The 16,493-nt window shown below is 48.8% G+C and overlaps 4 protein-coding genes across 4 annotated transcripts; 3 read left to right on the forward strand and 1 right to left on the reverse strand.

The window, feature by feature from the left end:
• The first annotated feature begins 661 nt into the window (after positions 1 to 661).
• EDB91DRAFT_9127 (Indoleamine 2,3-dioxygenase) lies at positions 662 to 2,707 on the forward strand. The gene is made up of 2 exons (XM_041328789.1): positions 662 to 1,063; positions 1,116 to 2,707. Exons 1-2 carry the CDS (start codon positions 752 to 754, stop codon positions 2,220 to 2,222), a joined length of 1,419 nt encoding a protein of 472 aa, XP_041184173.1. The 5' UTR covers positions 662 to 751; the 3' UTR covers positions 2,223 to 2,707.
• Positions 2,708 to 3,425: 718 nt separating this feature from the next.
• EDB91DRAFT_1260389 (uncharacterized protein) lies at positions 3,426 to 5,742 on the forward strand (the record flags this gene model as incomplete). Its single annotated transcript, XM_041324405.1, has 11 exons — positions 3,426 to 3,572; positions 3,613 to 3,719; positions 3,772 to 3,871; positions 3,922 to 4,287; positions 4,377 to 4,426; positions 4,468 to 4,549; positions 4,603 to 4,744; positions 4,792 to 5,170; positions 5,224 to 5,338; positions 5,390 to 5,482; positions 5,534 to 5,742. The coding sequence occupies 11 exons, from the start codon at positions 3,426 to 3,428 to the stop codon at positions 5,636 to 5,638; spliced, it is 1,686 nt and encodes a 561-aa protein (XP_041184174.1). The 3' UTR covers positions 5,639 to 5,742.
• A 36-nt stretch (positions 5,743 to 5,778) lies between these two features.
• EDB91DRAFT_1041529 (uncharacterized protein) lies at positions 5,779 to 9,377 on the reverse strand (the record flags this gene model as incomplete). Its single annotated transcript, XM_041312933.1, has 5 exons — positions 5,779 to 6,496; positions 6,548 to 8,502; positions 8,561 to 9,036; positions 9,090 to 9,144; positions 9,195 to 9,377. 5 exons carry the CDS (start codon positions 9,375 to 9,377, stop codon positions 5,779 to 5,781), a joined length of 3,387 nt encoding a protein of 1,128 aa, XP_041184175.1.
• Positions 9,378 to 11,824: 2,447 nt separating this feature from the next.
• On the forward strand, positions 11,825 to 16,343 carry EDB91DRAFT_9299 (Metalloenzyme, LuxS/M16 peptidase-like protein). The gene is made up of 14 exons (XM_041328798.1): positions 11,825 to 12,288; positions 12,434 to 12,481; positions 12,535 to 12,573; positions 12,627 to 13,200; positions 13,250 to 13,365; positions 13,415 to 14,086; positions 14,135 to 14,230; positions 14,283 to 14,392; positions 14,447 to 14,488; positions 14,540 to 14,753; positions 14,810 to 15,073; positions 15,129 to 15,225; positions 15,278 to 15,733; positions 15,785 to 16,343. The coding sequence occupies exons 1-14, from the start codon at positions 11,983 to 11,985 to the stop codon at positions 16,267 to 16,269; spliced, it is 3,519 nt and encodes a 1,172-aa protein (XP_041184176.1). The 5' UTR covers positions 11,825 to 11,982; the 3' UTR covers positions 16,270 to 16,343.
• The last annotated feature ends 150 nt before the right edge of the window (positions 16,344 to 16,493 follow it).

The following is a 16,493-nucleotide window of genomic DNA, read 5'->3' on the forward strand; positions in this document are numbered from 1 at the left end:
GCAACGTCGAGTACTCGGACAGAATCATGCGGAGAATACATGTACTTTGGAAGTTATCAATCCGCGAGATAGGACAAGTGTCGGAGTTTCTGGAGTCACTCTGGAAGCAATACATGGTTACTGCGTCGCTGCGTGACACAAGTTGCAAACGAACATTGCTAGATCTCTCCATCACAGTGCCTTAGAAGTTCGTGGAATCTTAGATCTGGGCTGTGAAGATCAGCATTGGAAACGAAACATCTTGCCAGCGCTACGGGTAATAGCCTTACGTGTAAGCATGCGTTGCTGATTCAGGAGCTATGCACCTAAAGGGGAAATGTATAGGATCGTAGCAAGATGGTGACACTCATGGGATCAATGTCAAAGGTTCCTGAGTAAGATGCCTACCAATTGGCCATGTCTCGACAACAGATTACAAGGAGTTCACAGGACTGAGTGTGGCACCGACAAGATGATCGGGGTTTCGTGCCAACACCCCGCAAGTTTCGGTCAACTCCTGCCTTGCATGAAGTTCCGTTAATTCTCACAGAGGCGTACGCGCCCAGTGATGCCGTTTGGGTATTATCGGCGCTGCCGATGCACACATCAGTGCAAGCACTGTGACTAGGTAACTTCAAATCTCGATGATGTGATCTAACCGGGGGACACGCATTAGTAGTTCGTGTATAAAAGGTGTCCGGGTCCTCTGTTCCTTCATACTTTATAAATTACAAGCCTGCGAGTCTATCATCCTTCCATCTATTCACTCGCTATGTATCCGATCGACCTGCTCCAATCTCCATTCTATCTCTTTAACAATGTTGTCTCGGTGCTCAACTCTGCTCTGCTCAGCAGGAAAGTGGCACCGGGTGCACAACCAACTCTTGCGGATTTTGACGTGAATATCCAGACGAACACTGGGTTTCTCCCTGAAAGACCCCTCCCGCGGCTCCCTGAAGCTTACAGCTCATGGGAGAACGCGCTGACCCGTGCTCAGGAAGTACTGATACTGGGGGAAAACATAATGGAGGAAGACACCCAGAGTCGAGCTGATGGTGAACTCTGGAGATTAAGAATACGGGAGGTCAGTAAAATTGGTATAGAAAGCTGGAACAATGACTTACATTCTTACACAGCTCCCCGTGATCAGCATCAATGATCTAAACACAGACAAGCAACTGTTACGTCGCGCTCACAAAGTGCTCGCCTTTCTTGTCCATTTCTATGTCCATTCCATGCCGCCGGACCAAACGGCCGGTTCGGTAATTATCCCCCGATCTCTTGCAACTCCGTTACTCCAAGTATCTGCAATCTTGCGAATGGCGCCGGTACTTACATTCGCCGACACTGTCCTCTGGAACTGGGATCTCATAAACCCAGAACTTCCTGTGACGCCAGAAAATATGCGTTTCGGCGTTGAGCTCTTCTCTGGCACAGAGGACGAGCGTAATTTCTGGTTCGGGAACGCGAGAGTTGAGATGCTTGGTGTGGAGATACTCCAACTTTTCAACGAGTACCACAGTCTTCCCAATGTTTCCGACTTTGCGTCCGTCTGCAAAATCAACAGGCTCTTGACCCGCATTTCGGCAGTTGTCCGCCGCATTGAAGAAGTCATGGCGTCCATGCGAGAGCTTGTGGATCCCTCCATATTTTTCTGGCAGGTGCGGCCATGGTTCAATGGAAGTGCTAGTGGACCCTCCAAACCATCTTGGGTGTTTGAAGATGGTCCTGACTCTTCTACACTCGACCTCAGCGGTCCATCAGCCGGTCAAAGTAGTGTCATGCATGCACTTGACATTTTCCTGGATATCGACTTCAAACTGCAGCAGCGTCGGTGTCCTGCCCCATCAGACGCAAATAAGCGCGCGGATGTTGGTTTCATGGAGAGGATGAGGCGGTATATGCCAGGTCTACACAGGGATTATCTTTCGTATCTTGCAAACACCTCTCGCCCGGTCCGGGAACTCGCGAAAAGCACACCTGCTGTGAAGGAGGCGTATAATGCTGCTGTATCGGCTGTCAGGAAGCTCCGGGACTCGCACATACGGATCGCATGCCTATATGTCGTGTCTATGTCGCGGTCGACGGCGATACCGGCCGGGTGCCCAGTATTTGCGATGATGCGGAGAATGGAGAGACAGCAGAATCAAGGACGCTCCACTGGCACAGGAGGGAACGAGTTATCGTTGTTGCTAAAGTCTAATCGTGACGCTACAGCACGAGCTGCTATAAAAAGCAGCTGATGAAGGGATCAAAGTGGCATGGATGGACAGCACGTACTTTATAATAATTAATCACCACTATTTTCAGCCGCAACCACTATTCTATTATCCGCAATGAGCAGCGGTCAGATATTTATTGGCCGAGTTACTGATACTGTTGACCTGTGTAGCCCTAGTAGACGCGCTTTTAGCATGTCAGTCACATTGTAATACCTTACCAGCGTCGTATATTTATTACTGATACAATAGTCGAAAAGTAGTCATGACTTGCAATGACACTGTAGTTTTTCTTGACAAACAAATCTGTTCCAAGGGGATAGCGGATTCTGCCAAGACCATTCGATTCGGAGTATATACTTGGAAAGCCGGATAACCGTGCAGCACGCGTTCAAAGGACTTGGAAGAACCTCCCGAATTATCGGATTATGCCAAGTGTAATTAGTGTCGTATTTCGGCCATTATAATGAATCTAAACGTCTTAGTCTGAGCCTTGAGGATATTCTGTTCTGGAATAAGGTCTGACGTCAGGGATGGCGGGAGTACTTGGGAGCGGAGATGCTGACAGAATCGCTGAAACGGTCCGCTGTGCGCGGAAGGTACAATCTGAATCAGATATCTGATGCGATTCTCGATTTTATATGAAACCCGGAAGGAGGTTTGAATGACCGGCGGTAGTTATATGGTGCTTGGTGTAAATCACCCGGACGAGTACTAGCTATAGGTGATGATCGATGATCGATGGGTGCCGGTAACTCATGAAGCGGTGAACCAGTTTGTTGTTGGACCAAATACAGTGGCCCAATCGTATCAGCCTTGACAAAGTACCCCATTGTTCTCACTGCCGTTGATAGACATCCAACTCGTGCTACCATAGAATGGTGTCATAGACGGCACGTTTCGCTGGGCAGAGCGCATACTCGGTAGAAAGTGTCACGAGTCAATCTCCCGCACAAAACTACGACCTTCTGACCGCCGTCTACGAGGTGCACCTTCCCCGACTCGAGTGTCAGCCTAGTAGAATGCTCAGGCTGAGTGCATGGCAGAATGAGATGTTGGCATCATGGTCTATTGGAGGCAAAACACGCTGGATCTACTACATGTCTGCAGGTGGTCACTGCTTAGAACAGTTCCTGATTACGTGATGAACGCGTTGGCAAACTAATGTCAACAAGCACATCGAGGGGCGCGACACGATTACTTTCAGTTTCTTTTAATCCTGTTACCATGTCTCAACTTTCATCAGGAATATGTCGCCGTCTCAATGAAGCTCCTCAAGAAGAGATAGACCAGCTTGCTTCTGGGCATACCGTTCAGCTGCTTTCTGTTAAGAAAGTAGGCCCCGACATCAAGCTCGACCATCCCCACCGACAGGTATCGCATCATCATTTCTGATGGCGTCCACTTTGTCCAGGCGATGTTAGCTACCCAGCTAAATGACCTCGTAACAACCGGAGAAATTAACAAAAACACCGTGGTTATCATTGACAAGCTAGCCTGCAACTTCGTGCAGGACAAAAGGTGAGTAGCTGCTATGATATCATTCCTACCCCCCTTTAACCAATTCATCTAGATTGATCATTATCCTCGACCTCCATGTTGTATCACGAGACGAAGAGAAAATCGGGAATCCTACTGCCCCTCCTTCCACCCAGGACGCCCCTGCGCCAGCTGTTGGAGAGACTGCTATCACTTCACAACTACTTCTTCGTCTACCCCCCAGGCGAGGCAGCCACAGGCTCGCACTGGCCCGTCCGGCAGAGGGGGCAGATCTGTGTATCCCATTGAAGGTCTTAGTCCTTACCAGAACAATTGGACCATCAAAGCTCGAGTTACGCAAAAGTCTGATATTAGGACTTGGTCAAATCAGCGCGGAGAGGGGAAACTTTTCAATGTCACACTAATGGATGAATCCGGCGAGATTCGGGGCACCGGTTTCAATGCAGTTGTCGACGAACTGTACGACAAGTTTGAGGAAGGCAAAGTCTATTACATCTCCAAAGCTCGGGTGAATCTCGCAAAGAAGAAATTCTCGAATCTCCAGAACGATTACGAGCTGAGTCTAGAGAAGAACACAGAAGTTGAAGAGGTTCGTATCACCACACTACCACCGAAAATCTGGGCTCATGTTTTTATTAGTGCCTTGAGACCACCAGTGTGCCCTATGATGAAGTATAGCTTCGTACCATTGTCCTCTCTGGAAGAATTGCAGAAGGATCATACTTGTGGTATGTGCTTTGCGAGTTGTGCCGTCTTTTCTCACCTGTAGTCTATCGCTACTAGATGTCATTGGCGTTGTCAAAGAAGTTGGCCCCCTCAGCGAAATCACATCCAAGGCGTCGAACAGAACCGTAAGTCATTTTTATCCATGTCGGTTACCCTAACAATGTTTATTTGAGTGAAGATTCCGAAACGTGATTTGACCATCGTCGATACATCGCAATACTCTGTTCGCTTGACCTTGTGGGGCAAGCAAGCAGAACAGTACACGGCTGACGATCTTCCTGTCATTGCGTTTAAAGGCGTTAAAGTGGGAGATTTTGGAGGTATGAGCTCTTTATGCCAATTCTAATCGGAACTCATCCCATCACAGGTCGCACGCTCTCCATGGTCAGCTCGAGTATCATGACAATATCGCCTGACATTGAAGAGGCGCATTTGCTGCGGGGATGGTACGATGGTATTGGTACTGAGAAAACGTTCCAGTCGCACACAAGCTCCTTATCTGGTACCTCCTTCGGCGGTTTCAATCGCAATGAGATGAAGCATCTTAGCGACGTTAAGGAGTCGCAACTTGGCATGTCCGACAAGGCAGAGTTCTTTTCCACTCGTGCCACCATTATGCACATCAAAAGCGAAAGCATATCTTATCCCGCCTGTCCTACTCAAGGATGTAACAAAAAGGTGGTTGATGTAGGCGACGGCTGGAGGTGCGAAAAATGTGACAAGACTTTCGAACGACCCGAATATCGGTATGTTCATTTACTTTTCTTCGTATCATTTAAATTCTAACTTCGATTACCAGGTACATCATGTCGATGGCAGTGGCTGATTGGTCGGGTCAGGCGTGGTTGCAGGGCTTCAACGAAGCTGGTCTGGTCGTTTTCGGGAAGACTGCAGACGAAGTTCATGACATCAAGGTCAGTTTAAACTCCATAGACCTTTTCTTGATGTTCACGACCACCATCTAGGAGCGCAACGAAGCAGAGTACAACACTCTCATGGCGCAAGCCAGTGGTATCACATTCAATTTCAGTTGCCGTGCGAAGCAGGACACTTATAACGTGAGTTGTTCTCACTCATTAATGGTTTGAGATAGCAATTAAATTTCGTAGGAACAAACGCGTGTCCGCTACGGGATATCGAAAATCACTCCTCTCGATTATCGTGAGGAAGCTAAGCACCTTGTTGACCTTCTCAAATCTTCCTGGGCTCAGTGATTCTTCTTTCGTCAACGTCTTTATTTCGTGTACATTAGGCTCTGTCTACTTTTACTTTCCGCTATGATAGAAATACTGTAACATTCGCCCAATAGCTGAAATGAAACTCGTCTATCATTTTTCATGGAGTGCGAGCACTATCATGGGGGATCCAAGGGATAATGATAAACTCTCCTAAAGACCTGCCAGACAACGGCAAACCCTTCGAGAACTGTGTCTACCGTCTGCTGTGCGACCGGGGGAAGATCCAATTTCAAAGGCCAAGAAAAGGGCAGTACATGGATGAGAGAAAGCGAGTTCTCATCTGGAGGTGAGGTTGGCGTGGGTGTGGGTGTGACTTTCTCGGTCACTGTGCCCGGTGAAAGACGTGATGTAGGTGGGGAGGCCGACGAACGGACAGCGGTATGCGCACTAGAACTAGCCTCCATCACCGATGCTGATGTCGAGGATGATGTTGATGGCGTTGTATAGCCAACCGAAGGCTTGGTTGGCGCAGGCGCGTAGATAGTCGTAGTAATGAACACCGTCTCGATTGATGCCTGAGGATGATCATGCCAAGCTGGATCACGAAGCGGCATGCGTCGATCGAGGGAATGCCTCATATGCCTGAATTCGGCTCCGAGATTCAGGAGCACCACAAGAACAAGAATGGCAGGCGTCATCCAGATCATAAACTGGAATGATTTCATCAGGAACCGGACGCTGATGTGAAAGCGAGGAACGCGCGGCTGAATCTTCAAGGAGAGCGTAGGGGTGAACATTTCTTCCAATATGTAATGGTACAATTTGCTGCCTTGTTGAGATACTTGTTGGTGAGCAAGGTTTGAGCGTAGAGAGTGCAGGTCTAGGCCTATAACGCTGGAGTGAATAAACATCAAGGTAGGTGATTGGCTACTCCCACCTGTTGACGATTCCACATTAACTTCGAGTTTGCCAATCGGGATTGTGAACGTGGGCAGCAGTATGCCCACGTATCCGTTATCCTTGGTTTTGCCTTTCTCCTGGCGGAGACCTTCATCGGTTTTCTTGACAAGATAGTCAATCTGAACGTCCCCAGTGAGGTCACCCACACGAACTCGAACCCAGGCGACCCAACTCTTGCTCCCCAGCTTATCAAGAGAGGATGATAAGTCGACGAGTGACGCTTCTCCATGCTTGGTGGCTGCACTCATTTCGAACCGGACGGGCATGCCGTCGATACTCACGCTCGCGATCTCCACAGACGGTAGTTCACCGTCCTTGGGCGAAGCGTCGTCTACTCGTGCGAGTCCAAATTCCATCCAATCTGACTCCATTTCACATGGAGCTGGATGGAGCACCCGAACGGCATACGCGTCTGTAGATGTCGTATTACCGAGAAGTAAGGGAGTCACAACAACCATGACGGAGGGGATCATGAGGGGACCATCCCTTCGTCTTTTCGAGAGGGTGCCGAACATCGAAGGAAGAGACACACCAGTCGTTATGCGGTTTATTCCTGTCGGCGTGCGTGGTCGACTAGGAGGACGCCTCACATTTTCAAGAGTATCATCTGCTGTGGAATTAGGTCTTGTCGGGATAAGCGATCTTGCGATGGAGCGCAGAGCAATACGTCCTCCGTCAGATCCACAACGCGTCAACCCTCCACGCTGCATAACGGTCCTGCGTGTCTGTGCATCGAGAAGGTTGCCTGATATGTTGTAAACCTCCACTGTTGCAGCTTCGCACTCATTGCGGATGATTGTCGCAATTGTTTCTGCATCTGCAGCGAGCACAGAAAATCGGGGTAAGACGATAGGGATGGGATCCACTTCTGCATCTGGGCTTGAGGTTAAGCCCAAGGGGTGACCGTTGAAAGCACGCGGGCGGGATATGACGAGGATTGTGCCGGTGATATTGAATGTGAAGACATTTTTTGATGGAGGGAGTATATCGTTCATGTTGATGTGGATGGTCAATGACGTTGGCGGATGAGGAATGCTTTGTACGTCCGAGTTCGCTCGGCTGCGTCCTTCTGACGTCAAAGGCATTGAACTGATAGATGATAGAGTCCCTGAGGGTGTCAGAGAAGTCGGGGAACCCTCAAAAGAGTAGTCTGGCATCTGGTCTCCTGGCAGTGGCGCACGCAATAAGGATGAGGTCGAGCTGGCCGAGGAAGTCGAGTCATGTCGTGTGGCCAGCACAGGTGCTTGAAGCCGCGAACTCGACGCCGATTCAAATGGCGACTCGTGAGGCAGTTCCAGCGAAGCTTGCCTCGAGACTGGTGTCGACGGGGGATTGATATCGAAGCCAGTGTAACCTGCACCTCCTGTGACAGTCCAGGTCGGCTCTTCTCCAGGAGCCCAAATGACGTCGGATCCTCTCGCCTCCAGCCCTACATCCATACCCAGCATGGTTGCCACACCAGGAAACCAAACACCTTTTGCTGTTCCCTTGTACTCCAATTTCATCAAGATGCCCTCCCTTCCACTCCCGGGATCGAAGTCCTTTCCAAGCACATGACATGACATTTCACCCTTCACCTCTTTCACCCCTACGCGCCGCCGGCCATCTTTGCTGTCAATGGTCTTCATGGGTGCTGCCCAACGAACACGAAGACGGTCGGTGGAAGGGAACGTGCCCAGGATAGCAACGCCGCCAGAGCCTCGGTCCGCATAAGCAGAAGAGTCGGACGATTCATCATCTGCCATATCTGCGTAGGACCCTGATCGCGAAGGACGAGTCGTGGTTCGTGTGACGTGAGGCTCAGATGTAAGCTCCCATGCGCCAGGATCCTCATCTGCAGAAGAAAGAGAAGCAAAAGAGGAGGATGTGGTTGTGGAGCTCGGAGGAAAGATGCGAAGCTTGATATTGTTGGACAGACAACGCGGAAGGGGGATGGATATCTGAATTTACGAAGCGCTTATAAGATGAGAATACACTCCATGGTATAAAACGACGCACGAGGAACGGGGCCTTCGGGGGACGACAGACATAAGGAACCCAGAGATCTATCCCAGCCATGAAATGCATGTTGTTACGCTCTCCTATGGAGCCTCGTCGCATCTTTGCAGCGGAAAATGTCGAAACCCTGATGGCGCTGTCTTCACCGAACCTTGGTGGGAATTCCTTGGGTAGGACATAGGAGATATTGTACCCGCTCACAAGGATGTGACCAGTGTACTTGTCGTCCAGAGGCGGAATTGCGGTAGTGTGAGAGGTCGATGTAGAAGATGAAGCACGGGAGGAAGCAGCCATGGCGGAAGCACTGGAATTTGGCATACCAAAAACGGAGAGATATGACTTTTGAGAGCGAGCCGGTAGATTGAGAGCGCGTGCAGTGTTGTTCAGTAATGGAGAGGTCGTAGAGGAAAAGTTGTAAGGGACAGAGTTGCTGTCGATTGGGTGGACTTCTGAGCCTAACATCTTCAAGTTTCCCTCTTTGATTGGGATGGTGAATACGACGAAGGGAATTCTGAAAATCGACGCTTACCGGGAAATAATGGTAATGTCGAACCAGGAGAAACAGCGTCCATAGGTATTGAAAGCTATTGATGGTCTTAAGCCCGTTCGTTGTTGTCGACTGCGATGAACATACCTTGAGATACATCTTGATGGCTATACCATCCTGACCCTGCTTCGCTTTGCCCTCGATGGCAAGACGTGTTACAACGTTCAACTTTGGTTGCTGGGCAGTCGCCGTGAATGTGTGAGACGAAGCATTCGCTGATAGTGGGGGACTATGTGTACGCAAATGACGCGATTGCGCGGGTGTGTACATGGGTATTCGCGTGTCTAGAGCGCGCTATGACGAGAAAAAATGGTTGATCAGCGCGTTTTGAGGTCACTAGAGTCTGATAAATCGGAAAAAGTGGACCAAAAGACAGGTTCTGCTATCTTATATAGCGCGCAAAGAGGCCTGAATAGGTCGTCTACGCTGTTTTTTTTGCTGTGTAAGAAATCGAGAACAAAAAGCGGGTCGGTCTGCGGGAAAGGCGCGTTCAGTAACAGTTGCCACAGACGCGTTGAATGCCGGTATACACAAAAAGGGCATCATCCCACAAAAACCTCGTTTTGATCACATCCCTTCTAAAGCTTCGTCATCCTTTCAACCCAACAATCACTTTTCTGGCGCGCAGCAGTCACGGAAGCCTCGGGGGAGGCACAGATCAAAGTTCCGTCGTCTGTAAGCTTTTACTTGTAAATTTGTGATGTCACTGTCATGTAGACTACCCGTTTCGTCACTCTCCTCTCTGCAGCTGCTGAGTAGCGCTGAGTCGGACTGACTCGGAACGCGTAATGTAACTTTGAATAATCGATAAACCTCAGTGAGGAGTTGCCATTTGCTATTCATATATCTAATAGTAAAAGCATCTATATCACAGATCACCTGAATTGCTTGCGGGGACTTGCGTATGCTCAGCGTCCGCGCTGTTTGTTTGACCACTAGAAGCCCTGTCGATGTTGCTGCTGCTGCCGTGTTTGACAAACGCGAGCACGTTATAGCAGGGAACGGGGACGTCCTCTTAAGCTTATAGACTTATATAACCATCCTTGCATTTTTCTGCTTTGATGGCGGCCAAGTTGGAAAGACATTCTCCGAGTCCAGTCAAAACCAACAAAGAATCTGTAGCGATATATCACAGAGATCTACGACGACTCACAACCAGCAGTCACAGACTTTGACTTCGAGTCTGGAGAATATTCAGATGGACGACCGATAGCCAACCGCGTGTTTCGCGACCTCATTCGCATGTGCGTGGATATTTCCGCAATAATTGAAATGCAAGAAAACCAGACATCGTTCAGCCAGAATTTGGGATTCTTCACTGCCGCACTACCTCATTCTGGGTTTTATTCCAGCTCATCAGTAATCGCGATCACACCAAGTGGAAGCCTAGGGAACGTGCAGAGAGTTCGTATCAAAGTCAGCAAAATTAAGCAACGTATCCGGGTGAATCACCCAGCATTTCATTGAACAGAACTTCACTGACACCGAAGGGGGAGCATTGAAGATTTATAAGGACCCTAATACAAGCTGCGAACCAAGTACTCCACGGAGGGCTATCATCACAGCATGTCCTCACAATCATGGAGCATTTCCCTTCATTTCATCCGAAATTGGGAGCGGCAGTGATTCCTCAACTCACACTCACGCCGAATTTCGTATCATTCCCCAACTCAGCGCATCGTTGCTATCCGGAATCAGATCGCTTGCAGATTTTCGATCCTCGGCAGCGGCACCACTGGCACGAGTCATTGGTTGCAGCAAAAGCAGCCTCGGTTGTTGTGGATGATTTCATTATACACCATTGGGTCTTCCTTCTATTCGGTCTGCCAATGGGAGACAGTATGTTATCACCGACTCAGGTCGTTGTTCTTGCCCCATCGGGTCCAATCGATCGTACGATAAGTTGCTCGCGACATAACGTTAAACAGTAAAAACAAATCTCCTGTGATTCTAGTCATAAAAGTATCACTTTAAGTATCGGTAAGTTCTCATTTCCGTCGGTGTTAAACTTCAAAAGACTAACTTCCTCTTACTACATCAGTATACGAAGAAACAACGATATATCTTCCTTGGATTGGTCTGTCTAGGGGGAATAAGACTTCCTGCCTCATATTTGGCTACCGTACTCTTGGTCACTGCGTTCTCTCAACACTCTCACTATCTCTGTCCCTTCTGCCCCCGGCTTCCTCACAATCTGAATTTCCAAACACCGGTCTTGGACCGCGCTTGCAGGCATGCTATCAGAAGTGGCACACCTGTGACTCATCATATGAAACTTAATTTACGTTCAAGCACGCAATCTAGTCTTCATCTCCCCGCGTGATATTGTGGTACTATAACGCCAGCGGAAGTCATCCCCACATGGGAATTCTGTTTTTTTTTGCGGTGGTACAAACAGTGCCGTCGGACGCGTCGACAGTCTATATCATCATCACAAGCAATATGTGCGCGTGATAAGTTCGTATGGCAGCAGAGCTCATGCACAGTATCTATAAAACGTGAAACTGCACACGGCGTGCCATTTTGGTACTATAGTACCCTCAAGGTTATGAAAACCGAGAAGGTGTCAGCTGAAAAGACTCAGGGCCCCTATCTCTTTTCAAACCTCGGACGATTCTAAGTTTTACGCAAAACTTTCCGCGGCGTTTCGTAGTAATGACAAATTTCGGTGTCTACGACTTCGAAACTGGAATATTTAGCAGGAAACGAATTCATATGCTATGTATCCGCAACCAAGCGCAATAGTCAGCGTGTAGTCAGCAAAGCTTCCGACTGAGACGGTTCTCTTCTTTGTTAACCATATTGGTAATAGGTTGTCTTGCACTTTATTTTATGTACCGCGCTCTATATTATATAGCTGGCACGCTCTAAGTGGATGATTCCATTATCACACTTTCGTGTCTTATCACCTTACGTTCGTTCTATAACCACCCGTCGTCTCCAATTCCAAAAGCACCGTGGTCTCGCTATGGTTGCCCACGATTGGCAGAGGGTTGAGAAAAACGCGAACGTGCCTGCTTATACGATTTTCACGAAACCAATAGAGAAGTCCCAACTTGATGAGCGCGAGTACAAGTTGATCAAGCTCGAAAATGGCCTTTTGGCCATGTTGGTCCAAGATGCCAAGGCCGATATCGCCGCCGCAAGTTTAGACGTTGCAGTTGGTCACCTGTCGGATCCAGTGAGTGCGTTTCTATTCGGATTAAAGACGTTGTGTGGTGCGTTTGCAGGCCGAAGGCCGCGTACGAAGAGGTGCTAGTTCTAGTAACCTGCCTTGTTTCGGAGTGAAATAGTACCGTACTAACGGAAAGGTTGCGCGTTCATAGGATGACATCCCCGGCCTTGCTCACTTTTGCGAACACTTGTTATTCATGGTATATACGAGCTTCTCCTGTCGCACGTACTGGCTGAACAACAATTGGTCTAGGGCACCGAACAATTCCCGATAGAAAACGAGTACTCCGAAGTACGTATTCACGGACTACTATTCAACATTCAACTGACTTGCTTCGAATCCAGTATCTTTCCAAGAACAACGGCTATTCAAATGCCTATACAGCACCGGCAAACACCAACTATTTTTTCCGTGTTGCTACCTCAGCCCTTCCCGGAGCGTTGTCGCGTTTTTCCGCGTTTTTCCACTGCCCTCTCTTCGCGCCCTCATGTACGACGCGGGAGATGAATGCAGTCGACTCAGAGCATTCGAAGAACCATCAAGCGGATCCATGGCGCGTCTTCCAGCTGAACAAAAGCCTTACCAAGGACGGCCATCCGTGGAGCAAGTTCGGCAGCGGGAATCGCGAGACGTTAAGTGCCGCCGGGAGATCACTCAAGGTGGCGAATAAACTAAACGGGACAAAGAATGGGACAAATGGTGCAGCAGATGGTAGTCCACCAGTATCACCTGATGGAAGTCTATCGTCTTCACCGCTCCCTTCGCGTATTCCATCGCCAGCCCTGTCTAATACGTCTGCGAGCAGTGAGAACGAACCAGACGGCGGTGTCATTGGGCGTGAAACCCGCAGACGGTTAGTTGAATGGTGGAGCAGAGAATATTGTGCAGGCAGAATGCGACTTTGTGTTGTTGGGAAAGGTATGTAGCCATTCTGTTGCGACCGAATACTTTGTCATTCCTATTGCAGAGCCACTCAATGAGTTGGCTGACATGGTCTCGACCTTGTTTACACCCATTAAAAACCGAGAGCAAGATCCACTACCCGTAATTCCTGATCATCCATTTGGTCCCAACGAGATGGGAGTAAGTTCATGTCTTATTGCGGTGGTATGATCTATTAATATCCTATAAGACCCTAGTTTCCGTTCAAACCGTCAAGGCCTTCCATGCTATTGAAATATCGTTTCCTCTGGTGTGGCAATGGCCGCTTTGGCGGTATAAGCCTGCACATTTTATTTCACACTTTGCAGGCCACGAGGGTCCTGGTTCGCTTTTTTCGTACCTCAAAAACAAGGGGTGGGCGACATCGCTCAACTCAGGTCCGCAACCCCTTGCACGAGGCTTCGAAATGTTCAAATTCACCATTCATCTGACCAAGCTCGGCTTCGAGAATTACAGTTCGGTGGCGCTTGCGACATTCAAATACATTTCCCTCTTGAGGTCTTCTGCATTCCCAAAGTGGTACCAATCGGAGCTTGTCAAAATTGCGCGCACGAGATTCCAATTTGCTGAGAAGCAGAATGCGGAGAGTTATGCGCTTTCGCTTTCCGAGAGGCTGGGCAAGCCTGTCCCCCCTGAATTGATACTCTCCGAGGTGGCTGTGCCGCGTGACTGGAGTTCTGAAGACGGAGAGCGAGAAGTTCGTGAGATCTTGGAAGGCATGCGTGTCACAAAAGGCAGGGCGGTGCTTATGGCGAAGAAAGAGGAGCACGAGCGCATTTCAAAGAATGAACAATGGGAGCATGAGAAATGGTATGGTACGGGGTACAGGGTAGAGCGGTGGGATCCGTCGTTCGTTGAACAGGTGAGTTAGGTCCCATTGCGGCATTCACGTTGACAAACCGGTGGCTAGGCCGAGGGACCCAATGATATCACGGAACTGTACCTCCCAAGACCGAATGAATTCATACCCACCAACTTAGATGTGGAGAAACATGACGTCCCTGATGTATGTCATAATCACCCTTACCGATGTCCCTGACTGTCTGACCGCTTTACAGCCCGCTAAACGTCCTCACCTTGTCAAACAGACGCCACTGGGGTCTGTGTGGCACAAGAAAGATGACCAATTCTGGCTTCCAAAGGCATCGCTCGTAGTAGACCTTCGTAGGTATGCACTTTGTCTCACCAGAATTCTGGGGTTTGTGACTGACTATCAATGTAGCCCGATTGCAGGCTCGTCTCCGCGCGCTGACACTATGACACGGTAAGCTGCTCTAGAATTCACCTATTCGGTCTAACAACAATTTTGATCAAGGCTTTTTGCTGACCTTATAAATGATTCGCTGCAAGAATTTGCATATGACGCAGATCTCGCCGGACTTGTCTTCAACTGTGGCTCCCACCACCTTGGACTGATGATCACTCTAGATGGGTATAACGACAAGTTACCTGTCCTTGCTCGCCGCGTTTTGGAGACTGTGAGAAATCTACAAGTCGGCGAGGACAGATTGGCAGTCATCAAGGAAAAGGTTAACACTTCATGCTATATTTCTTGGACGCGAGTGGGCTCACTATGGTCAACTAGGTTAAACGTGACTGGGAAAACTTCTTCATGGAGCAGGGTTACCGACTATCGGACTATTATACGCAATACATGCTCACTCATCACACTTGGACTATCACAGACAAGTTGCAGGAGGTCTCTAGTGAGTCCCAAGGACACCAAAATATTTTTGATGATGGCCTAACTATGACAGACGTCACGCAGGATGAGTTGCAGAGACACATCGGTGATTTCTTAGCGCGCCTGAACATTGAGATGTTGGTAACGGGCAACATGCATAAAGACGTACGCATTTTCGCTGGCTAACAACTGAGTCAATCGTAATCAGAATTGAGTTTAGGAAGCCATTGGTTTATCAGAAATGATAGAGAACATTCTAGACACTTCTCCAATGCCAGCGGACGAGACCGCTCAACGCGCCCTCATCCTGCCAGAAGGCATGTTCAACCCATCATGTGGCTGGGATGCAATTAATTTTGACTTTGGCAGGCTCCGATTTTATCTGGAAGTCACATATACCCAACCCTAATGATCCCAACTCGTCTCTGACTTATTATCTTCAACTTGGAAGTTCCACCGATGCCCGCTTGCGTGCAACATGCTTGCTCCTTATACACATGATGTCCGAACCTGCTTTCGACATTCTTCGGACAAAGGAACAACTTGGCTACATTGTCTTCTGTTCAGAACTGCAACTATCTGGAGCATCGCTTCTGGGACTGCGGTTGGTAGTTCAAAGTGAACGCAGCCCTGCCTACCTGGAGCAGCGAGTAGAAGCATTCTTGGATATTATGAAGAGTAAGATCGAAGATATGGAACCTGCCGATTTCCAGCAGTTCAAAACTGGCCTACGGCAAAAGTGGACTGAAGTCATCAAGGACTTGAGAAAGGAACGATCGAAATTTTGGGAACATATCGATTCAGGGTACCTGGACTTCCTGAGACGTGCGTTTCCTTTGTTTCATTTCTTTCCGCTCCCGGCTAACGTGGATCTAGGCTACAATGATTCGGACCTACTGACAGACATTACTAAGCATGATGTCTTGGAACTCTTCCTATCTCGCGTTCACCCCTCGGGAGTTAAACGTTCGAAACTTTCCGTCCAATTACAGTCCCGAAAACCGCGGCCCCCACGGATTAGCGTCAGTGCTGCAAATGCCTTCGAAGATTTAGTCAGGACTGGAAACCTATTCGCCGAGACTTCAGGGTGGAAAGAGGATATGACTGATGAGAATCCTTTTGCGACAGAATTCGTAAAATACTGGCAAGAGGCACTCACCGGGGTAGCCAATTACGAGGAGCTGATGAAGAAAATTCCCGAGTTGATGAGGCAGTACCCGGTCGATGAAGAAGTACGGAACGTTCGGACGACAGGGGTGACTTTCATTGAAAACGTCAAAGACTTCAAAGCAACCCTTGAAGTTACAGGGCTTCCGAAGCCCATAGTGGAGTGGGGGGACCTGCCTCTCGCCAAGCTTTAGTTATTGATATTACTTACCGTTTTGTTGCCGTGTACTTATTTGGATTCGCTGTTTTCCATGAGATTGATACTTTCTCGGACGTACGTCTACGCGTTGCATACCTGGGGCACGCAACGATTCAAGTACGTCGGGAAGTAGTCTGCAATATTAGAATTCCCGATGATAAATCTCGGATGCTGCCCGTGACTTATTTTCAATGCTGAGCTTCTCATTCCCATGACTAT

The sequence above is a fragment of the Suillus paluster genome (genome assembly GCF_016628075.1).
Source record: "Suillus paluster strain FC165 chromosome Unknown EDB91scaffold_1, whole genome shotgun sequence".
In the NCBI taxonomy this organism is placed as follows: Eukaryota; Fungi; Basidiomycota; class Agaricomycetes; order Boletales; family Suillaceae; genus Suillus; species Suillus paluster.